The 20,751-nt window shown below is 26.4% G+C and overlaps 5 protein-coding genes across 6 annotated transcripts in view; 3 read left to right on the top strand and 2 right to left on the bottom strand.

The window, feature by feature from the left end:
* The first annotated feature begins 30 nt into the window (after nt 1-30).
* LOC124429116 (transmembrane protein 205) lies at nt 31-9,164 on the top strand. The gene is made up of 4 exons (XM_046973961.1): nt 31-681; nt 6,848-7,035; nt 7,120-7,283; nt 7,474-9,164. Exons 1-4 carry the CDS (start codon nt 380-382, stop codon nt 7,759-7,761), a joined length of 942 nt encoding a protein of 313 aa, XP_046829917.1. The 5' UTR covers nt 31-379; the 3' UTR covers nt 7,762-9,164.
* Nucleotides 9,165-10,421: 1,257 nt separating this feature from the next.
* LOC124429114 (DDB1- and CUL4-associated factor 7) lies at nt 10,422-12,379 on the bottom strand. The gene is made up of 3 exons (XM_046973957.1): nt 11,793-12,379; nt 11,137-11,689; nt 10,422-11,060 (listed from the first exon to the last, which is right to left on the bottom strand). The coding sequence occupies exons 1-3, from the start codon at nt 12,043-12,045 to the stop codon at nt 10,826-10,828; spliced, it is 1,041 nt and encodes a 346-aa protein (XP_046829913.1). The 5' UTR covers nt 12,046-12,379; the 3' UTR covers nt 10,422-10,825.
* Nucleotides 12,380-13,322: 943 nt separating this feature from the next.
* Nucleotides 13,323-16,428, top strand: LOC124429113 (ribonucleoside-diphosphate reductase subunit M2 B). 2 transcript variants are annotated; one of them, XM_046973954.1, is made up of 7 exons: nt 13,323-13,480; nt 14,627-14,695; nt 14,796-14,984; nt 15,079-15,314; nt 15,406-15,634; nt 15,715-15,933; nt 16,038-16,426. In XM_046973954.1, exons 1-7 carry the CDS (start codon nt 13,412-13,414, stop codon nt 16,188-16,190), a joined length of 1,164 nt encoding a protein of 387 aa, XP_046829910.1. In that variant the 5' UTR covers nt 13,323-13,411; the 3' UTR covers nt 16,191-16,426. The 2 variants fall into 2 exon arrangements, with proteins under 2 accessions (XP_046829910.1, XP_046829911.1); XM_046973955.1 differs by lacking the exon at nt 13,323-13,480 and adding an exon at nt 14,278-14,497 and having other exon boundaries at nt 16,038-16,428.
* A 532-nt stretch (nt 16,429-16,960) lies between these two features.
* On the bottom strand, nt 16,961-18,055 carry LOC124429106 (1,2-dihydroxy-3-keto-5-methylthiopentene dioxygenase). The gene is made up of 4 exons (XM_046973952.1): nt 17,799-18,055; nt 17,506-17,625; nt 17,255-17,434; nt 16,961-17,145 (listed from the first exon to the last, which is right to left on the bottom strand). The coding sequence occupies exons 1-4, from the start codon at nt 17,919-17,921 to the stop codon at nt 17,017-17,019; spliced, it is 552 nt and encodes a 183-aa protein (XP_046829908.1). The 5' UTR covers nt 17,922-18,055; the 3' UTR covers nt 16,961-17,016.
* The window catches only part of LOC124429102, a 4,690-nt gene continuing 1,865 nt past the window's right edge, over nt 17,927-20,751 (top strand). Inside the window, exons 1-2 of the mRNA XM_046973943.1 lie at nt 17,927-18,067; nt 18,188-20,751. The exon at nt 18,188-20,751 is cut by the window's right edge and continues 1,865 nt beyond it. Coding sequence (XP_046829899.1) covers nt 18,225-20,751 — 2,527 coding nt within the window. The 5' untranslated portion in view covers nt 17,927-18,067; nt 18,188-18,224. The remainder of the gene's footprint in view (nt 18,068-18,187) is intronic.

Raw genomic sequence — 20,751 nt, 5'->3', positions numbered from 1 at the left:
GTGGAGCGCGAGTGGCAGAGCAGCGCACTCTGCAGCGGTAAACCCGGACGAGAGGAGAGGTTATTCGGTAGAATCGGTATTTCTACGAAAGAACGATAGACAAACATATGCGTGCTTTGAAATATTTTTCGAGAAGTGTCTGTCATCGATCAAACGTTATTAAATACAAAAATTATACGTTAGAAATTTTTCACGTCCTCGTATAATTTCCTCATCCTCGTCGTCCTCGTTGTTGTTGTTGTCGTCGTCGTCGTCGTCGTCGTCGTCGTCGTCGTCGTCGTCGTCGTCGTCGTTATCTTCGTCGTCGTCGCCGTTGTCGTTGTCGTTTACGAAAGAAGAAAAATAAAGAAAAAGAAGAAAAAAATAAAAAAATAAAAAAATGTGCGTCCGTACATTGGCCGGTAACGAAACATTCAATCCGATGGAAATACGACAGGAAGAAAATAATACTCAACGGCAAAATAATAATAAACTTAAAAAGGCCAAAGAAAAATATATGAAGATTCACGATGAGATGATTGCTAGAGAACTTCAAGTTATTCAAGAACGTCGTAGAGTCGATCAATTTTTTTCACCTGATATAGCCGACGATATCCTTACTGCTAGTACCATCAAATACAGCGTATTTATTAATGTCCTGTCGAGATATTACGAGACTGTACAGAGAAGTAAAATTTTTAAGTAAGTATTATTGTATATGCATGTTCTTCGCGTTATTATTGTTATTATTATTATTATTATTATTATTATTATTATTATTATTATTATTATTGTTATTATTATTATCGTGATTTCGTAAGCGAGTAACTATGATTGCGATGACGATAATGATCGATATCAATGTTATATTAAAAGAAATCGTTTCTTTTCTTTTTTTTCTGTTTTTTTTTTTTTTAAATTTATTTATAAAGTATCATTAATTAACTTTTTACGAAGGATGTTATTCCCATATTACTTTTAATCTTTTAATTTTAATTAAGAAAACAAAATGGCAGTAGACTTGCCGAAATCATTAGTAGAAAGTAAGTTTAATGCTCGCCTGATGGATAGGTCACCTTGCATTCTTGTGGACGTAGAAATTCATAGGAGAATTATTAACTATAAATAAAATAAAAGAAAAAAAAAAAAAGAAAAAGAAAAGAAAAGACTATTCGTCTTTTTCGTTCGCCATTCATCATTGTCATTCACATCCACTTTGTAATATGTATTTATAAAACTTAACAAATTTGCTATTACATTAGGAGGTGAAAAAAATTTTCCTTAGTCTCATTTTATTATTTGTGGACAAATTTTTCTTCGATCTATTTTGAATAATAACATTTTCCCGCGCAAAAAAGTAAAATACCAGTCGGTAAATAAATCATAATATTGATGATCGACAATTTACCATTCACATAAATGTATTTATTTATGTATATAATTAAATTGCCTTACCTCGATTAATATTATCGGTACGTCCGTGTAATAATAATTGGACCCGAAGCGTATCTTGAACTTTTGTATAAATGAAAGAAAAAATGAAAAAAGAAATAAGATGGGAAAAAAAAATGAGAATGTATATTTACATTTCACATAACTCTTGGAATACGAATGAACGGAGGTTAATAATCCTCTTATGAATGAAATACATAACGATAGTATTTACTTTACACTCATTCTTTCTTATGAGTCATTATTTATTTATTTGTTTATTTTCTTTCCCTTTATCTTTTTTTTTTTTCTTCTTCTTCTTTACAATTCTCGATAGAACAAAATTATTCGTATTATATTTTTTATTACTTTTTAATTTTTTTATTATTTTTTTATTTATTTTTTTTTTTTTTTTTTTTTTCATTTGATTCATTCATTTATTGTCACAGTAATTTTGTTTTATTTACAATTTTTGATTGGATATTTTTTATTGAAATGATTAGAATTTAATGAATGAGGAAATAAATATGAGACGAGAAATAGAAATAGTAGCAAAGCATTTAGTTCATTCCAAGCAATCTCTCTTCGTGTCCTCCATGTCTCTTCTTCTTCACACTGTAACGTAGTGTATCACTACTCGTTCAGGCGTGAACATACATGTGTATGTGTGTCTATGGACATAGCTCTCTCACGTATTCAAAGCGTATGCATATATATATATATATATATATATACATGCTAGACGTTTGATCGATGCTTAAATCAAGATTGCAAGTGTATATATATATGTATGGGTGTGTGCAATCTAAACGATGGGTTGCGTGTCGTCTTGCACGTTTCCCCGTTGCTCTTGATAACTCGATATATAATATATGTATATTCGAATATATATGTATATATATATATATATATATATAAGTATATATATATATATATATGTATATGGGAATGATATTCGATTCTCATTAGCCCGCATTTATTTTTTTTTCTTTTTTTTTTTTTTTCAAATCGATACGATGCAATAACGTGAGAAACTTTATCTTGGTGATCTAGTGCAAAAAAAAAAAAAAGGGAGAAAATTTAGAGAGAAGGAAATGAAAGTGCATAATCGACGATTATGTCTGGAGAACTTTTTTTTCTTATTAAAATTTGAATATTAAAGAGAAAGAAAATATGCAAGGTAACTTGTGCATGTCCTCTGCTGCTGTATAATCTGACCAATGAGAAGATTCGATTTCGTTTCATTTCCGACAAGATTGAGAAGCACTGATCTAAACGAATTATTTATTTACTTATTCGTTTTTAATCATTGTGTTAATATTTAAATAAAAGGAAAGTTATTCTGTATTCGGGAAGATTTATATATCAATTTTTTCAATCGAAAATTGAATATTAAAGTTTATGTAATATGCGTACTAACCAATAAACAAAAAGGTCTCGATTTGTGATTAGATTCGGAAAGATTGAGAGGCACCAAATATATTTTCTATATAATATAATATCTTGTATTAATATTTGAAGAAAATGAAATGATATCTTCAGGAAGATTTATAATCATTTTTTCGATAATAATTTGTATATTAAAACTTATATGTATAATGACCAATAAGAATGTTCGATTCGAAAGAATTGAGAATCATTAAATTCGAACGCATTTTCACCTTAATTTAATATTTTCTATTAATATTTAAATAAAGAAAAAAAATAAATAAAAAGAAATTGCGTATATCCAGAAAGATTTATATAAATATTTTGATAAAAATTTAAATATTAAAATATATATATATATATATATATATATATATATATGCGCAACAACCAATAGGAATGAAGGAAGGAAGGAAGGAAGGAAAAGAACTGAGAATCACTGAATCATAAATGCACATTTTCTGCATAATTAATACTTTCTAATTATATTTTCAATTAATATCAAATGATTATTATATCGACATTCTTCAATTGAGTTTTTCTTTGCAATCTTTCAGAATTAAACCTTAAGCTTGTCTGGTATGTAAAAGTTATTATCTTTTTTCTTTCCTGTCCTTCGTTCACGTTCCGTAAATAACGGATGTAAGGGAATTGGCGATTCTCTATTATATGATTACGACCTACCTACGTAGCTCAGTAAAATACGTAGAATATCTGATGAATGATTTTTAAATTTCGAGCCAAGGTCCACTCTCTTTTTCTCTCTCTCTCTCTATCTCTCTCTCACACACACACACACACACATATACACAAATGTAGATGCATGTCTCTCTTTCTCTCTCTTTGTTTTCTTACACACTTTATAGGTTATTTACATAGATAGGTGGTATGGATTGTATCTCTTTTCTGTCTCTCTCTTTCTCTCCCTTTCTCTCTCTTCACATTCACTTTTCTCTTACACTTTATAGGTTATACACATATATACATAATGATGTCTTATCAAATTCGTATTGTTGAACGAGAAACGAGATCAACAAATTGAAACTCGTCAAATAATGATTCGACTTTTTAAGAGATTTCATATTTTTTCTTCTTCCTTTTATCGGAGAAAAAGAATTAAAATCATTCCGATTGTAGAAATCCAGATTTTTCATCGAAGTCACGTATATCGTCTGTGTGTGTATATATATATATATATGTATGTATGTATGTATGTATGTATGATATGAGAAATATTTCATTAAAGTAATCTATGATTCATGACTTTTTTCTTTAATGTTATTATTTCTTTCGTGACGATTTTTATATCTCTCTATCTCCATCTCCATCTCTTCTCTCTTAACACATCAGGAAAAAAATTGCATATTGTCAGCACATTTATGATATGATAAGTAAAAAAGAGAATCTAATCAACAGGTGGAATATTTTAACGTCATTGTAAATCATTCATTCAAATCTTCCCGATATATATGTATGTATGGGGAAGGAAAGGAAGTTGTACATATATACATATATTTATCATTTATTTATAATATATATTATGTAATATTTACTAAATACAAATGGCATTTGATCAGAGTAGTATTTAACCTTAAATGAGGTTAATCTAGATTATTGATCAAATAACACTAAAGTAAACTAAATAAAAAAAATCATACATATATATATATATATATATATATATATATATATATATATATAGAGAGAGAGAGAGAGAGAGAGAGGGATTTTTATTACTCTATTATGTGTCTAATTTTAATAAAAAATTACGAGTTATCTATTTACACTAAAAATTAAGCATACAAAAGAGAAAAAAGATACAATCATTATTGACGTATATATTTCTCAGAGCTTACAGATATTAAAAAAATTATATACATATAAATACATATAAAATGTATATATACGGACATACACACGTCTTAATCATAGTTCAAGGCACTTTCCGAATAATCTGCTTTATATAGAGATATATACATATATATATATATATGTATGTATATATTCGAAAAATAAATCTGTTAGATAATATATATATATATATATATATTGAGTCTATTTCCCTTATCATTACACACACACACACATGTATGTAGCGTCTATTTCCCTTATCGTTACGTCACACGACAGTCTTGCCCAATTATCGAACATTTAAGCAGGAAATGAAATTCGAGGTTAATCGATTCGAAAATTTAATGACAAAAAGAATTTTTCAATAAGATCAGATAAATAACTTTTAAATTTACGATGATTACACAATGGATATTGTTTATAGATATTTCTTTTTCTTTTCTTTCTTTTATTTTTGTATCACGTTCTTTCTAATTTTTTTTTTCTTCTTTTTTTTTTTTTTTTTTTTTTTTTTTAGAGGTTAACAAATTTCTAAATAAATTTTCCAACCACTTAAAAATTTCTATATTAATAATTTAAAGGAAAAAAAATTTACATAAAATACATATACGTGTGTGTTGGAATATAATAATGGTTAGATAGATAATAAATTACGCAATCATAGAACATTTTTACGCATCATTGGAGAGACATGAATTGGCCTAGTTCCAAGCAAGCAAAATCCGCTAATAAGATCCGTTACGTTTATACACACTTTTATTTGAATCATACACACACACACACACACACATATATATAGCAAAAGATACCTAAGTATTACGATGGCTGGTTACTTGAGCAAAGTTCGCAGAAACGTAGTTAAATATCGTTTAGAAGAGAGTAACAAGCTGAAAAAAAAATAATTTCATCACTTTCTTACACGTGCCTTGTAAGCAAAAATAAAATTAAGTTTGTGTATGTGTGTATGTATATGTATATATAAAACATTTTTTCAAGCTGCTGTTACAAAAGTTAATTTCGAACGTTTCTTTTAAAATACATATATTTTGCGTTGTAAAGTGATAAAGTAAAAAAATTAAAAGTATTATGGTTATGAATTCATAAATATTAAAAAAAAAAAAAAAAAAAAAAAAAAGAAAAAAATTAATAAATAAATAAGAAACAATAGAGTCAAAAAGATTGTTTAAAATGAAGGAAGAAAAAAAAAAAAAGAAGAAGAGAAGAATATTTTACCTTTGAAGACGAATAATTCGAATGATTATTATTATTTCTCGACAGGTAAAATCGAAGAGATATCGATTCGTTTATTCGTAGTCGTCTCTTTCGATATACCGATTTCTAATATATGATAACGACCGCGAGAAGATGTGGTTATTGCGATAGAAATATGGTAAGACATTCGAGATGATAAAACAGATTAACTGTTTTATCATAAATTAATCATGTTAGGTAAAAAGTTTGTGAATGATTTGATAAAATGAAAATATTGAGAGATTAGTATTGATTCTTTAATCAAATTCGTGGCGTCAAAAAATTAATATTTGAAAATAAATATCGATTTGAAAAAAAAAGAAAAAAAAAAGGAACTTCGAGATCTGTATCGATTCTTTTATATCGATTGCGGCGGCAAAATTTGTATTTAAATGAATTTGAGAATGAAAAATAAAAAAAAAAAAAAAGGTTTTCTTTTTTTAATGGATAAAAATTTGTAACGATTTATGCATATAAATAATACATCTGTTTTTGCGGTTTCCATTTATTTTTTCATATTTAAAAATAGTCGTCTCTCCGTCTAATAAGGATAGATGTTTGGTTGACATACTTATTCAGGCCATGCTAAATATTCTCGCCTTTACAATCTGCACAAGCTGTGGTTTGTTATCCTTTCAATGTATACATTTGATGTATATATTCTCCACGTTCTGCCGTAGTATGCTAAAGTTAAAATTAATAGTACTCGAACTATGTTATTATTAAATAAACTCTTACTTAACGCATCGTAAATAAAGAAATTAAAATTGATTATTTTACAATTGATTATATTACAATTTTATATTTAAATATATTTATATATGTGTACAATAATTATGAAATATTGATATTTTTATAATGAAAATAATAATTGATAATAACAAAAATGATTTATTTTTGTTATTAGAATTCTCTTTTATACGGCTCAACCAGCACACATTATCATGATAGTAGCCGTTCTCTTCGTGACATCAATCTTAGTACCATCAAGAGACAAGATCTATGTAACTAACTCTTCAAGAATTACATCTTTCATTTATCTCGCTTCTTTTGTCATGCATTTTGGTGCACAAGTTTGGATGACTTTTGTTTCAGGTAATATAAAAATTTATATTTCTTAAGCTTAATATTTTTTATTGATTGATATATCAATCCAATATATTATTTATTTGTTTATAGGTCTTTCCTTATATTTTGCCCTTCCACGACATACCTTTGGTGAGGTACAACGTGTACTCTTCCCTCGTTACTTCACCATCAATGCATGCTTAAGTTTAATCACATTACTCATATTCGTAAAACATCATCCGATATATACATGGGATACTGAATTAACTATTCAGGTTTGTATAAAATTATATTATAATTATAATATATTTTAAATTATATAATAATATTATTTTATATTTATAATAATATATGAATAATATTATAATTAAGAAATATTGTTTAAAATAAATTATATATAAATACACATACACACATATATATATATATATGTGTGTATATTGATAATATGATAATAAATTTTAGGTCATTGGAATGTCAGGAGCTTTCTTCTTGGAACTATTAATACGTCTGTATCTTACACCACCACTTTTGCAATTGATCATTCAGAAAAATGCTTTAGAACGAGCCGCAGGCGTAGGTAATGAAATTGGCCGACATAATCCTGGTCCTTTGAAGCACTGCCCACATTATCTCAAAATACATAATGCATTTCGACGTGTTCACGTTTCCATTGCGATGGGTAATATGCTTACTATGGCTTGCACGGTTCTACATCTTCATTATATTGCAAGCAAATTATGCGTTTTATAAGAAAAGGTTTTACTCTTCTTCTTCATTTTCTTTTCCTATTTTTTGCATAGTCGATAAAAAAAAAAAGAAAAAAAAAAAAAAAGAAAAAAAAAATTGTATTCCATGAAATAGTGCTTAATGTCCATCAGACGGAAGAATATTTTTGATAAGCAACTATATACAAGTTTGAATTATTCATTAATTATTCAAGTAATTAATTAATTAATTAATTATTGTTGGGTGCTAAAAAAAAAGAAGAAGGTAATTTCTTCCATAGATTTTTTTTTTTATTATTATTATTATTATTATTATTATTATTATTATCATTATTATTATTATTAATTAGGATTGTTTAAATGAAAGTGATATGATGAAATTTTAACTTGAATTTGGATAGATTTTCTTTTTCAAACAAAAACAAATTTGATCTTTTCTGAATCGATAATGAAAATGCTTGTGAACAGAAGGAAGCCTCGAGGAACTCATTGTACTCTATATCTGAGGATACAATCGTATTTAGTAAAAAAAAAAAGTTTATGTATTTAATAAAATTAGTCTTCTCCTGTTAACGTATCATTTATATTTCATCGGCGATAATAGATACTCAAGATAGTAAAGAATATATCTGAAAGAAGAAGAAAAAAAAAAAAAGAAAAGAAAGAAAGAAAAGAAACTGAGCTTATTCTAACGTTGCGTAGAATATGAATTCAGTGAATTCAAAGATATTCTAATAAGAAACTTCATGCAACTTCGCTTACTCTTATTTTATCAAATTCTAACAAGATATTAATGCAAATCTATTTTGAATACACAACTCTGGACATAATTAACGATGTACGAAATGATAGATTAATATTAATTAATTCTAATATATAACAAAATTTTTTAGGCTTAGTTTATAAAAAATGATCTGTTTACAAATTTTCTATTTAATATTTACTAAATTATTCATTTGTTTGAACGAGTGACATGGATGTATGTATTTATGAGTGTACAAAAAAAAAAAAAAGAAAGAAAGAAAGAAAGAAAGAAAGAAAAAGATTTATTTAAATACACCGTAAATAATACATTTAAAATTAATTAAGATAGCAAAAATGTGTGTTCTAAATGCAAATCTTTAATTCTTATCTTGATATTCAAATAAGAAAGTTGTATTAGTTAGGCAATTTACTTGACATTGTCTTGTATAATTCACATATAAATCAATATATTAATATATTGTGAATATATTACAAGGATTATATGCTTTCGAAAGAATACAAAGAATGTATTTATGTAAACAATCCTCAGATAGTTACTTTGAAAATACTAATGCACAGTCATTTGCTCAATTTTTAGACTGTGAAAGGCTTGCTCTGTATCAGAGTTCATACTATTTATTGAAGTAGATGTACAAAATGTAGAATAAATTTGTCGAATGATTATTATTGTTGTTGTTGTTGTTGTTGTTGTTGTTGTTGTTGTTATTATTATTATTATTATTATTATTATTATTATTATTATTATTTGTGACATATTTATCGGTCAAAGAAAAGAAAAAAAAAAAACAATAATATTACATAATCATGTTGTATTATTCGTTCATATAATCTGTGAAATACAATGCTGTATATATGATCTAAAATGATAATTATATAAATTAAGGCATTTTTGTACATAAATCAATTGTATCATAATACAATCATTATTCCAAGATTATAATTATAATTAAATGATACAATAATCATTATTATCATCATTTTAATATTATCGCTTATACGTGGTCACTTCACTTTTTTTAAATATAAAATTTGACTATTTATTTAGAAATTCAATGATATTATAATATAAAAAAATTTATTAATAAAATTAATCCGTCTATCTGAAAAATTAAATCAATAAAATATATTGTCTACGAGAAACTATAATGAATGACTTCCATTAATGTTTTTATTTTTAACAATTGATGTTATTAATGAGAGAACACGCTATTCAACTGATTACTGAAATTTTATATTGAAATTTGAATTATTGCATATATAAAAAATTCTTTAGTAACAGCCATATATATATATATATATATATATATACATATATATACATATATATATATATATATATATATATATATATTAGTTTACCTCCTAGAGTATCAAAATCTTATATCTAAAATTAATACTACGCTTTTATTATAAAATACTTTTAAATAATCACAAACAATTAAAACATTGATGCAAATGTCTTATGAAGATAATATAATGATGATAGTCAATGATACATTAAAAATATTGTCGATATTTAAAGTTCTCATAACATATATCGATACGATATTTAAAAGTAATCGAATTGCTACGGTTCGTCTATGAATTCTTAAATGTTTAAAATACGCTAAATAACTTAATTAATAATATACTATATTATAAACATATTGCGAAGTAATGGCAATCATATTTTATATAACGATATACAAGAATTTTTCTCCTTGGAAGGATGAAAAAAAGTTGCTATAGATAAATATTTTTTTCCTCAATTAATATCGATAAATACATTGGACTATATAGACATATATACAATAAATAACAAGATACAGCATTGTACAACTAAATAAACCTTAATTGCACAAGTAAGAAATATTCAATTGATATTTTGACTGGACACATTATTAATAATGTACAGTCATAGATTTGAAGATTCTTTAGAGAGTTATAACATATTGTAAAAAAAAAAAAAAAAAAAAAGATAAAAACCAAAAAACAAAAAACAACAAAAAAAAAAAAAGAAAAGAAAATTCTTACACTACATATGTACAATATACTATGTATACAATGTTCGTATTATATAGTTACGTATATATAATGTATGCACATACGTTTATTTATTTTTCTTTTTTCTTTTTTTTCTTCTTCTTTTTCTTTTTTTACATGTAGCGTATGTCCATACACAGATATACATATATGTTATTAAAAATCTTAAATAAATGGAAGATTTATCCATCCAGTTCGATAAAATGAAAATTCCAAAATTAAATGATAATTTAAAAATTGAACAAATAGAACAAAAAAAAAAAAAAAAAAAAAAAAAAGTAAAGTCTCGGGAAGTCATATTTTTATACTCTAAGAATTTCTGCCGCTTTGTTGTAACAAATAGCAATCCAATCGGGTTGCGTAGCACCCCATTGGATTTGATTTACTTCTCCTTCCGCTGCTGTATAAGCAAGAATCGGATCTTCTATGGCCCTAGGCATTTGTTGTATATCCCAAATTAATGCTTGATGATCATCCGCCGCAGTACAAATATGACAAGAAGAGTGCGGTGCCCAAGCAATACCATTAACGCTTGCTCTATAAATTGAAAATCAAATAATATACGCAATATATAATTCGTATATACATCAAGTAAAATATATATAATAAACACCTGTGATTATTTAATCTTGCGACCGGCGTGCATGGAACACGAACATCTAAAATGATAACTTCGCATGCGTCCATAGCAATAGTAGCAAGATAATTAGGATCTTGTTTATTCCATGCGAGTCTGAGTAATGGAGTATGTTGTGGATCTTCATAAATAATAGTTGAATGTTCCAAATGTCTTAAGTCAAACATTCTAACGGATCCATCGGCACCAACCGAAGCAAACATATCTCTTCCGCCACCGGCACGACTAAATGCTATATCGTATACTTCTTTATCGTGAGCTATTAATTGTGTTTTTACGTGTCCAGTAACAACATTTACTCTGCCTAAAACTTGTCCCGTTTCTAATCCCCAAATAGTACAGGTGGTGTCTATGCTCGATGTGCCAATTAAATTTGGATCAACTTCGTTCCAATCGAACGAAGTCAATGGCGCACAAAAGTCTGAATTTTTATTATTATTTAAAACACATTCCAAACGAGTTTCTGGTTCTACCGCTCTCCATACTCTCAAATAATCTCCCGAGGTTGCTAAAAGATCGGGAAATAGTCCTACAAAAAAAAAAAAAAAAAAAAAAAAAGAAAAAAGAAAAGGAGTCGCTTGTATATAACAAATTAAAAATACAAATAATATATTATACAAATGAAATTGTACCTTTACTATCCGGTATCCACATAATCTTTGTCGTTGGATAAGGATGATCGAATGTACTTTTGGCTATAAATTCAGAAGTCTCTTCGTCCAATGAAACAATTTGTACCTTATTATTATATTCCTCTACGAAACTGCCAAGTGCCAAACGAAAACGTTTGTCCGGTCTTACGGACCAATTCATACTGTACAAAGACCATGGAGCTTCATATTTATAAATCTCTTTTCTCTTTGGTGGTACACTATGCAAAGCCATTGTATTAATAACAATATTTCAAAACTTTTTATAAGACACTTTCTGAAAAGTATAACAATGACTATGTCCAAAAATTTGATAACTTCCTATTAATATTTACTGCATAATATTCTAATATAATCATCAATTGGTTAATTTATGAAAAACATTATGGCTAAATATGTGTGTCATGTAAGATAAAATTTCCAAATGACAATAAATAATTATAGATTTTATTTATTCGTGATAAACAATTATCCAACTGACACCGTACACAAAACGTATAAACAAATGAACCAACGCTCTCAAATTTGCGGTAACGTTACCGAAGAAAATTATGTTATATAGAAGAGTAATCGAAAATTTTTGCGGAAGAATAGGATTCTGTTTAAACCTTGCCGCCGATAGATTCGCTAGTGTCGTCCTCAAATACGCTCTCTGATTGGTTACATTTGACATTTAAAACTATATTCATTTAACCTTACTTTTATAATATTTTACAGCAATAATTAGTACGAGCATAATGCTTCGATCGATTTTAATGAATAAAATCTCGTCTTAGTTATAAGAATATTATACAACGAATACCCGCTTACATCTTACAGAATCCTGTATCTGTGAAAGTAATCAGGAAGATATTAATAAAAATAATAGTAATAATAAGATTAATAACAGTAGTAGTAATAGTAATAGTAATAACAATTAAGCAAAATATTTTCCATCACTTATTATCGATTCCAAATTTAAAAATACAAAAATAAGAATAATGCTCACTGAACTTTGAGTATTCGTTAGAAAATAATAAAAAAATTACATATAATAATATATTTCATTGTTTTAATATTATTTGAAACAGATCGATACTTGTACTTTTATACCGACAGTTAATGAAGTGTTCATAGTAGTTGGTAAAAAAATAAAATTTAAAGTGATAAGAGTTTCAGTAAATTCCCGTAAAATAATAAATACACCGATATTTCATAAATGAGAAAATGTATCTAACTTCATTACAAACTTCTGCGCAAACTCGAAAATTAAGCGGGAAAGCGATCACTATTTTCCAAAGGATTTACAGACAATTTTTCGTAATTCGTACGAACCAAATACTACGAAAAATTCTTTTTAATATCTTTGATGTATTAACATGAAAAAATCAACAATAATACGCTTATTTAATATGCAGCTATGATTTGGCGGGAAATTGTGATATTCTAATTGGTAGCTGCAATCTGAGCAGCAAAGTAATAAACTTCTGACCAATCATGACTTCGGATAGCGTTATTTTTTAACATTGAAGCTAAGATTATATACGAAGGTGTCCGGCTGGATTATTCAGTCTTCTACGAATATCATTGAACAAATTTTCAGATAAAACTACGTAGAAAAAATGCCACTTCAATTATCAACCAAGGAAAATATTCGTAAACGCGTAGAAGATATTACTTTAAAAGAAAAGGTAAATTTATAAGCATTATAATAATATTGACAATATATGTATTTATAAAATAATATCTTATTTCGATTATTTTAACATTGAGATATTTCACATTGAAACATTGAATTTTATTCCAATTATTTGATTTAATCATTTAATCGTACGTCGTTAACATTTGTAGACCAATATTATTAATAGAAACAAAAAAAAAAAAAAGAAAAATTTTTATCCTTACAAAATTCAATTCAATTCAATTCAATTTTGCATTTATTCTAAAAATTTTATTTTCCAACATTTTTCTATTATAAATTTATCATTTTCCTGTCTATATTACTTTTATATAATTATATATGTATATATAATTATATATATATATATATATCTATTTATTATATCTATTTATTATCTTCAAATATTTCTTAATCACATACAATTAGAACATATATGCATTCTAGTATTAATATATAGTATTGAAAAATATTGGTGACTAGATAACTATAAAAAAAAATTAATATAAGAACGATTAAGTTCTGTGATTACTAAATACATTACACATTTTACACTTAACTAATCTCTACATTATTATATAAACGATTTTATTGTCATATTAAAATCAAGAATTCAAAATGTATAAAATATAAGTTAAAAATTGATAGAATCGAAGTTAATTCATTCAATCAATTTTATATCATCGTATGTATTATATTATAGGTTATGTTTTAGTATGATTAGATACTGTGTTCTTATAGAAAATATATAAAATTTATATATATATATATATATATGTATACATACATATATATGTATATGAAATATGCTTAATTTGTTATATTTAAGGATTTTGATCAGTACATTGAAAATTATGAAAGATTTTAAATAACACAATGTTGAAATGTAAAATGTGTAATAATCTATTACTGTCAATTTTGTAATTATTTCAAAATTTCCTTTATGATGTCATCTATCATATTTTGCACATTATTATAATATGAGGTTATGTTTAACTAAACATAATTTTTCATGATGTCATTAATAAAGGTATGATGATAAAAATGTAAGTTTAATATTTTTTTTTATTAAGTTATCTATGATTATTAGTATATCGATTTATCATAATAATATCATTGAACTTTCTTAAGATTTAATATGTTATTAACACGATTTTAGACATCACCCAAGAAGTTATGTGTTAATTCGCCAGTTTTCCAGGAGAACAGTTTAAAAAATGGAGTTGGAGTAAGGAGATTATCTTTATTAATTTATTTTTCTGTTATTTTTTTTTTTTTTTTTTGTATATGTTCAATTTACATTAACAATATAATTATTCTTCTTTTAGATTAATCAAACGAAGGCCGTACAAAAAATTCAGCTGAAAGATAATGAATTTAATTCTGAATTAGAACCATTATTGAAAGAAAACCCACGTAGATTCGTTATATTTCCCATACAATGGCCTGATATTTGGCAAATGTATAAAAAAGCAGAGGCATCGTTCTGGACTGTTGAAGAAGTTGATCTTACTAGGGTATTTATAATTTTAATCCCCCATTTATTTTATTTATATCTTTTTTATTTGTTCAATCAATCAAATCAAACATATTTAAAATGTTATTCTATAGGACATTGTCGATTGGAAAACTTTAAATACCAATGAAAGGCATTTCATAACTCATGTTTTGGCTTTCTTTGCTGCTTCTGATGGAATTGTAAATGAAAATCTCGTAGAACGTTTTAGTCAGGAAGTACAAGTTACAGAGGCACGTTGTTTCTATGGATTTCAAGTAGCTATGGAAAATGTCCATTCGGAAATGTATTCGTTATTAATCGATACATATATTATGGATCCTAAAGAAAGGTAAAAATAAATCAAATATTAGCAATAATATATTATCGTTCCATACGTGAATTAAAGTTTAATTTTTTTTTTTTTTTTTTTTTTCTCACAGAGATTTCTTATTTAATGCTATCGAAACTCTTCCTTGTGTTGCCAAAAAAGCAAACTGGGCATTGAATTGGATCAATCATGAGAGCGCGACATTTCCAGAACGTGTAGTTGCATTTGCTGCTGTTGAGGGAATATTTTTTAGTGGTAGTTTCGCAGCCATTTTCTGGTTAAAAAAGAGAGGCCTAATGCCAGGCCTAACTTTTAGTAATGAACTAATATCTAGGGATGAGGTTTGTATTAAAAAAATATTCTAATTTATTATATAATGCAATTGTGAAAATATAATTCCTAACGTTATATTTTTCCTCAGGGATTACATTGTGACTTTGCATGCTTAATGTTTAAACATATTGTACAAAAGCCTTCCTGCGAAAGAGTAACCTCCATTATAAAGGATGCAGTAGAAATTGAAAAGGAATTTTTAACAAAGGCACTACCGGTTGAAATGATTGGCATGAATTGTACACTTATGTGTGAATATATAGAATTTGTTGCAGACAGATTACTTGTTGAACTTGGCTGTCAAAAGGTATACAATAATATAATAAAATATTTCTTTATTTTTCTTGTCTCTTTGTTAGCAAAATATAACAAAAACAAAAAACAAAAAAATAACCAATTAAATTCTTTTAGATTTATATGTCTAAAAATCCATTTGATTTTATGGAACAAATTTCGTTAGAAGGTAAAACAAATTTCTTTGAGAAGAAGGTCGGAGAATATCAAAAGTTTGGAGTTATGCAAGAAAAGGTTGAATCACATTTTACAGTTAATGCTGACTTTTGATATAATGACATTATAGTACTTGAAATAAGATGGACTTTAGCAAGATAGAAAACGTGATTTTCGATTCTAGCGATATATATATATATATAATGTTATAAATAACTTTTCTACATATTTTTTAACAATTGAAGAATATCAACAAATCACTTAAATATCAAATTGACAGTATATGATGACTTATATGTATTTTTTTTTTTTTTTTTTTTTTTTTGTTATTGTCTACTTTATCATTTTATTCTTTGACAAAAATATATTAATCATGAGAATTAACATACAAATATTTTTTGGATGAATATGAAATATTAATCATTAGAATAAAATTTCTTCACGTTTTGTATTAATTCATTATATTGTTGATAAGTTCATCTTAAGTACAAATTAATGATAAAATATTATTTTTTCTTGTGAAAAAATGATATACCTTGAAATTGTAAAAAAATTAATTTATTTATATTTGAAACTTAAAATATTTATCTTTCGAATGATTGAAATTTTTTGAAAAAGTGCTATCAGTATTTTGTGTATATATCTTGTATGTATGTATATATAATCTACAATAAAATAAAAAATAACATGGATTATATAATTAGGAATTATTAATTTTAATATTAAATGTTGTGTGCATACATATATATATATATATATGAATATTTATTGTATGTACATTATTGGAAGACCCATTGATATAAAATTGAAGTTATATATAAACAAACATTGTTTACAAATTAAAATTTTTATGTTAGGCTTAATCAAAATATTGAAAAATTTGCATGTTTTTTTTTTTGGAATGCACGATTAACTTGCATATCATAGTGTTATGAAACTTTTATTTGGATTTGAAACCGCTTTTTAATTGTTCAAGATATTGTTGACGACAATTCATATTATCAGCTGGTCTGTTATAAGGTGTCCATACAGGTTTTCCTATGAAATATCTTACAGCTTGTATATAATCCTAAAGAAGAAACAAATTGATACGTTTCAGATAAAAATAAAAAGAAAAAGGAAAAATGATGATTACATTATAATTCTATTTTTCCTTAAAGTAAAACTGAATGACTTACTTTAGTATCCAAAGTAAATCTATGATATATACCACTGGGAATAATGATCATATCTCCTGGTTTGACTTCAATACGAATCCATTGATCATCTTTATCTCTTACGTCAAAATAACCAGATCCATCCAGAACCAAACGTATTTCTTCTTCGGTATGGAGATGTTCAGTAAAGAAATTCTTTAACTGATATTTCAATGATTAGCCAAAAAGATTATACATGAAAGAATAGAAGAGATATGTTAATTTGATTTTACCTTTTCTTCGTAATTATCGAGACATTCTTTGGAGCATGTTATTTTATCTTCATAAGTATATCCACGTTTTCTTTTCAATTCTGTCAATGTTGAATCATTTAAATAATGCTCATGATCCACCTACAGTGTATATATATATATATATAAATATAGCAAAGAGCCATATTTAAGCAGTGTACATATATAAATATAAATATAGCAAAAATACTTAATTATTTATGATATATGAAATAAAAACAAAGAATCAATATTGCAAAGTATTTATCTGTAAAATATGTTATATATTGCTTAACCTTAAAATATTCTACACCACTAATAGCATACAAATCCGCCATTGACAAAAGATCCGATGATTCCTTTCGGTGTTCCAATCTTTGGTCAGCATCACTGTCGTCCATGTACCATGCGCGAACCATGTTTTCAGGATAAACGTAAAATCGTTTCGTCGAGTCGAATCTTCTACGCGTAAATGACAATATGAATTAAATTCGATAGATTGGTATTACATAACCTAACGATTGGCATTATCAATATAATCTACTTTACTGATAAACAAATTGACGTAAGTATAAACAAATTTTTATAATATTATAAGAGAATATAATCTATATGAATTTAAAGAGATATGTCTATATAATAACAATTTTAGATATATATTTAATTTAATTTGTTCATGTTTTAGTTCACATTATAATCATTATCTTAACAAGCCAAATAATATGGATGATCTACAGAAAAAAATTCAAATGTATCTTATGAAAGAGAACCAAGGAAATGAGGAATTAATATTTCTTACAGCTCGTACAACCATAGAGAATACGATTAAAATTAATAATTTGTGCAAATCTATATCAGAAATTATTCTTTCATTTGATCTTGTATCTGAAGACATCAAATTAATCCTAAATCCAAAATGTGTAAGTGCATTCAAATATTTAATGTTAAATACAAATTTTACAGTACAAAAGCGTTTAGGAGAGGATATGGCACATGGACATTTGGTAGACATGTGTCCAACTTTGTCACCATATTTATTTATACAAATTCTATGGAATTTGGAATATGAAGATATTTTGGCCGAATCTATTGTTCATTTACCATTAGATTTGTGTATTGAAATAATTGACATTATCAGAAGAACTGTTGAAGAACTTGAATTTGATCGAGCAATAAATGTCATATTTCAATTAATAATAAATGTTTATAAGAAATTTATTTTGATTGCAAACAATGGTAGTCAATCGTCGAATATCATACAAAATGTTAAAAATATGACTGCATATTTTCAAGAATTAATATTATTATTGAACGATGAAAAGATTATTCGTATGGAAAAAGTTTCAGTCTTAAAGAAATACGAACGTTATGGATTATTATTAAAACGAATTATTAAAATAGTCAAAGATTGTCAAGAAAATATCGGAAATAATTTTAAAATATCCGAGGACATTGGGAAAATATATAAAATTACATTTGGAAAAGAACCTATAGTGAAATGCGATGATTTAGTTATTACCCAGGCTATAACTACAATACGTCAAGATTTAATGAATTTACTTTTAAAGAAAGTCAAAGAGATAGACTGCAACATATATTTAGGATGGGCAGAATTAGATGACACAGAAAATCCAACGATAACATTACAAAAAGCAATTGGAAATGAATGTTATTATTTGGTTGAATTTTTTAAAGCCAATAAGGAATTAGCAGAGAATGAACATTTGATAGAATGCTTGCAACAATTATCCTCCAAACCGATATCTGAAGAGATTAATTCAGTTTTAACTTTGGAAGAATTACGTTATGGCACGGTACAAGGTAAAAAGGAATGTGTTAAAGAATTGATCAGTCGATACAAAGAATGGGATGAAACTATATTGAATAGTATGAAAGAAATATGGAAAAAATCATTATTAGACAAATATGATTGTTTAAATTTACTGGAGTATCTAACGTTCGTACTTATTCAAGCAGGTAATGAAGATTATCAACAACGCGTTTATATATTTGTTACTGAAGTATTGATCCATCAAAACTTGCAATCCATTTATTCGATCATAGTAGAATATATAACTAAACACGATGGTAAAAATTGTTTAGAATCTTTATACACGGAAGAAATCTTCAAGGATTTTATCATAAGACATACGAATATGAAGTCGTTAAAAACATTGAAAATAATTCTAATGTTTCTTTTAAAGAGTCCAAAAAAGGTCTTAAGGATTATATTAAGAATAGCCATAGGTTATCCCGAATATGAAAACGTTATGATATCAGCTCAGGATATGTTACTATTATCGCCAATAATGAATATAAGAGAAGACTCGAATGAAACTTTTTTGAGTAGTACATTAAAAACAATATGTTTGGAGAACGTAGAATGGAACGTGAAAAAATTCAAAGATCTGTTATTTATCATGGTCGATAACAAGATATTGACGATAGAAGACATAATAAACAATATTCTATTATGTTACTTAAAAGAAAATGTAAGGATATTACGTAACACAAATTGCATTCTTAATTGCTCAGCGAAAATGTTAAACGATGTATGCGATCAATGGCAATGGCAACATATTATTGATGGATCAATAATAAAAATAAACGCACGAAACTTACTTGTCCCTCTTGCACAAATGATGTCATCGACGAGGAAACGAACGGACGTATCGTATTATTTGATTAACGACGTGATCAAAGAAATAAATTCAATGATCTATCACATTTTGTTATATCATACAAATGATTTCGATTTATCGATAAAAAGGGCGATCATAGAGGATTTAGAAAATATCTTAGAGCCAATGGAAAAAATATATTTTGTATTACTTTGGCCACCATTGCGAGATGACTTTTATCTATCGCATAACATTTATGATTATGAGAGACGTTGTTTCTTTATTTTAAATATGATCAAGGATGATCCAACGATATCAAATGAATTAAAAACATTCTTTTCGAATTTCTCACTTCTTCATGAAGATTTCTTACGTCATATGATTCTACGTTCAACTAGTTTCGAATATTCTATATTGGCTAAGAAATATATTGAAGAAAGTGTATTCTCATATACTTTCAGATCGAAAACTTTCAATAACACAACTCCTTATAACAATTTCTTATGTCTCACCGTAGAAGCCTGTTGTTTAAGCTTGGAATATCCTTCGTTATTACCCAAACATTCCTTTACCTTCATATTGAACAATTGTATTAAACTTTTACAAGATTGTCTGATCAATGAGGAAT

The sequence above is a fragment of the Vespa crabro genome, chromosome 14 (genome assembly GCF_910589235.1).
Source record: "Vespa crabro chromosome 14, iyVesCrab1.2, whole genome shotgun sequence".
Taxonomy (NCBI): domain Eukaryota; kingdom Metazoa; phylum Arthropoda; class Insecta; order Hymenoptera; family Vespidae; genus Vespa; species Vespa crabro.
This window is presented reverse-complemented; position numbering and strand designations above follow the sequence as displayed.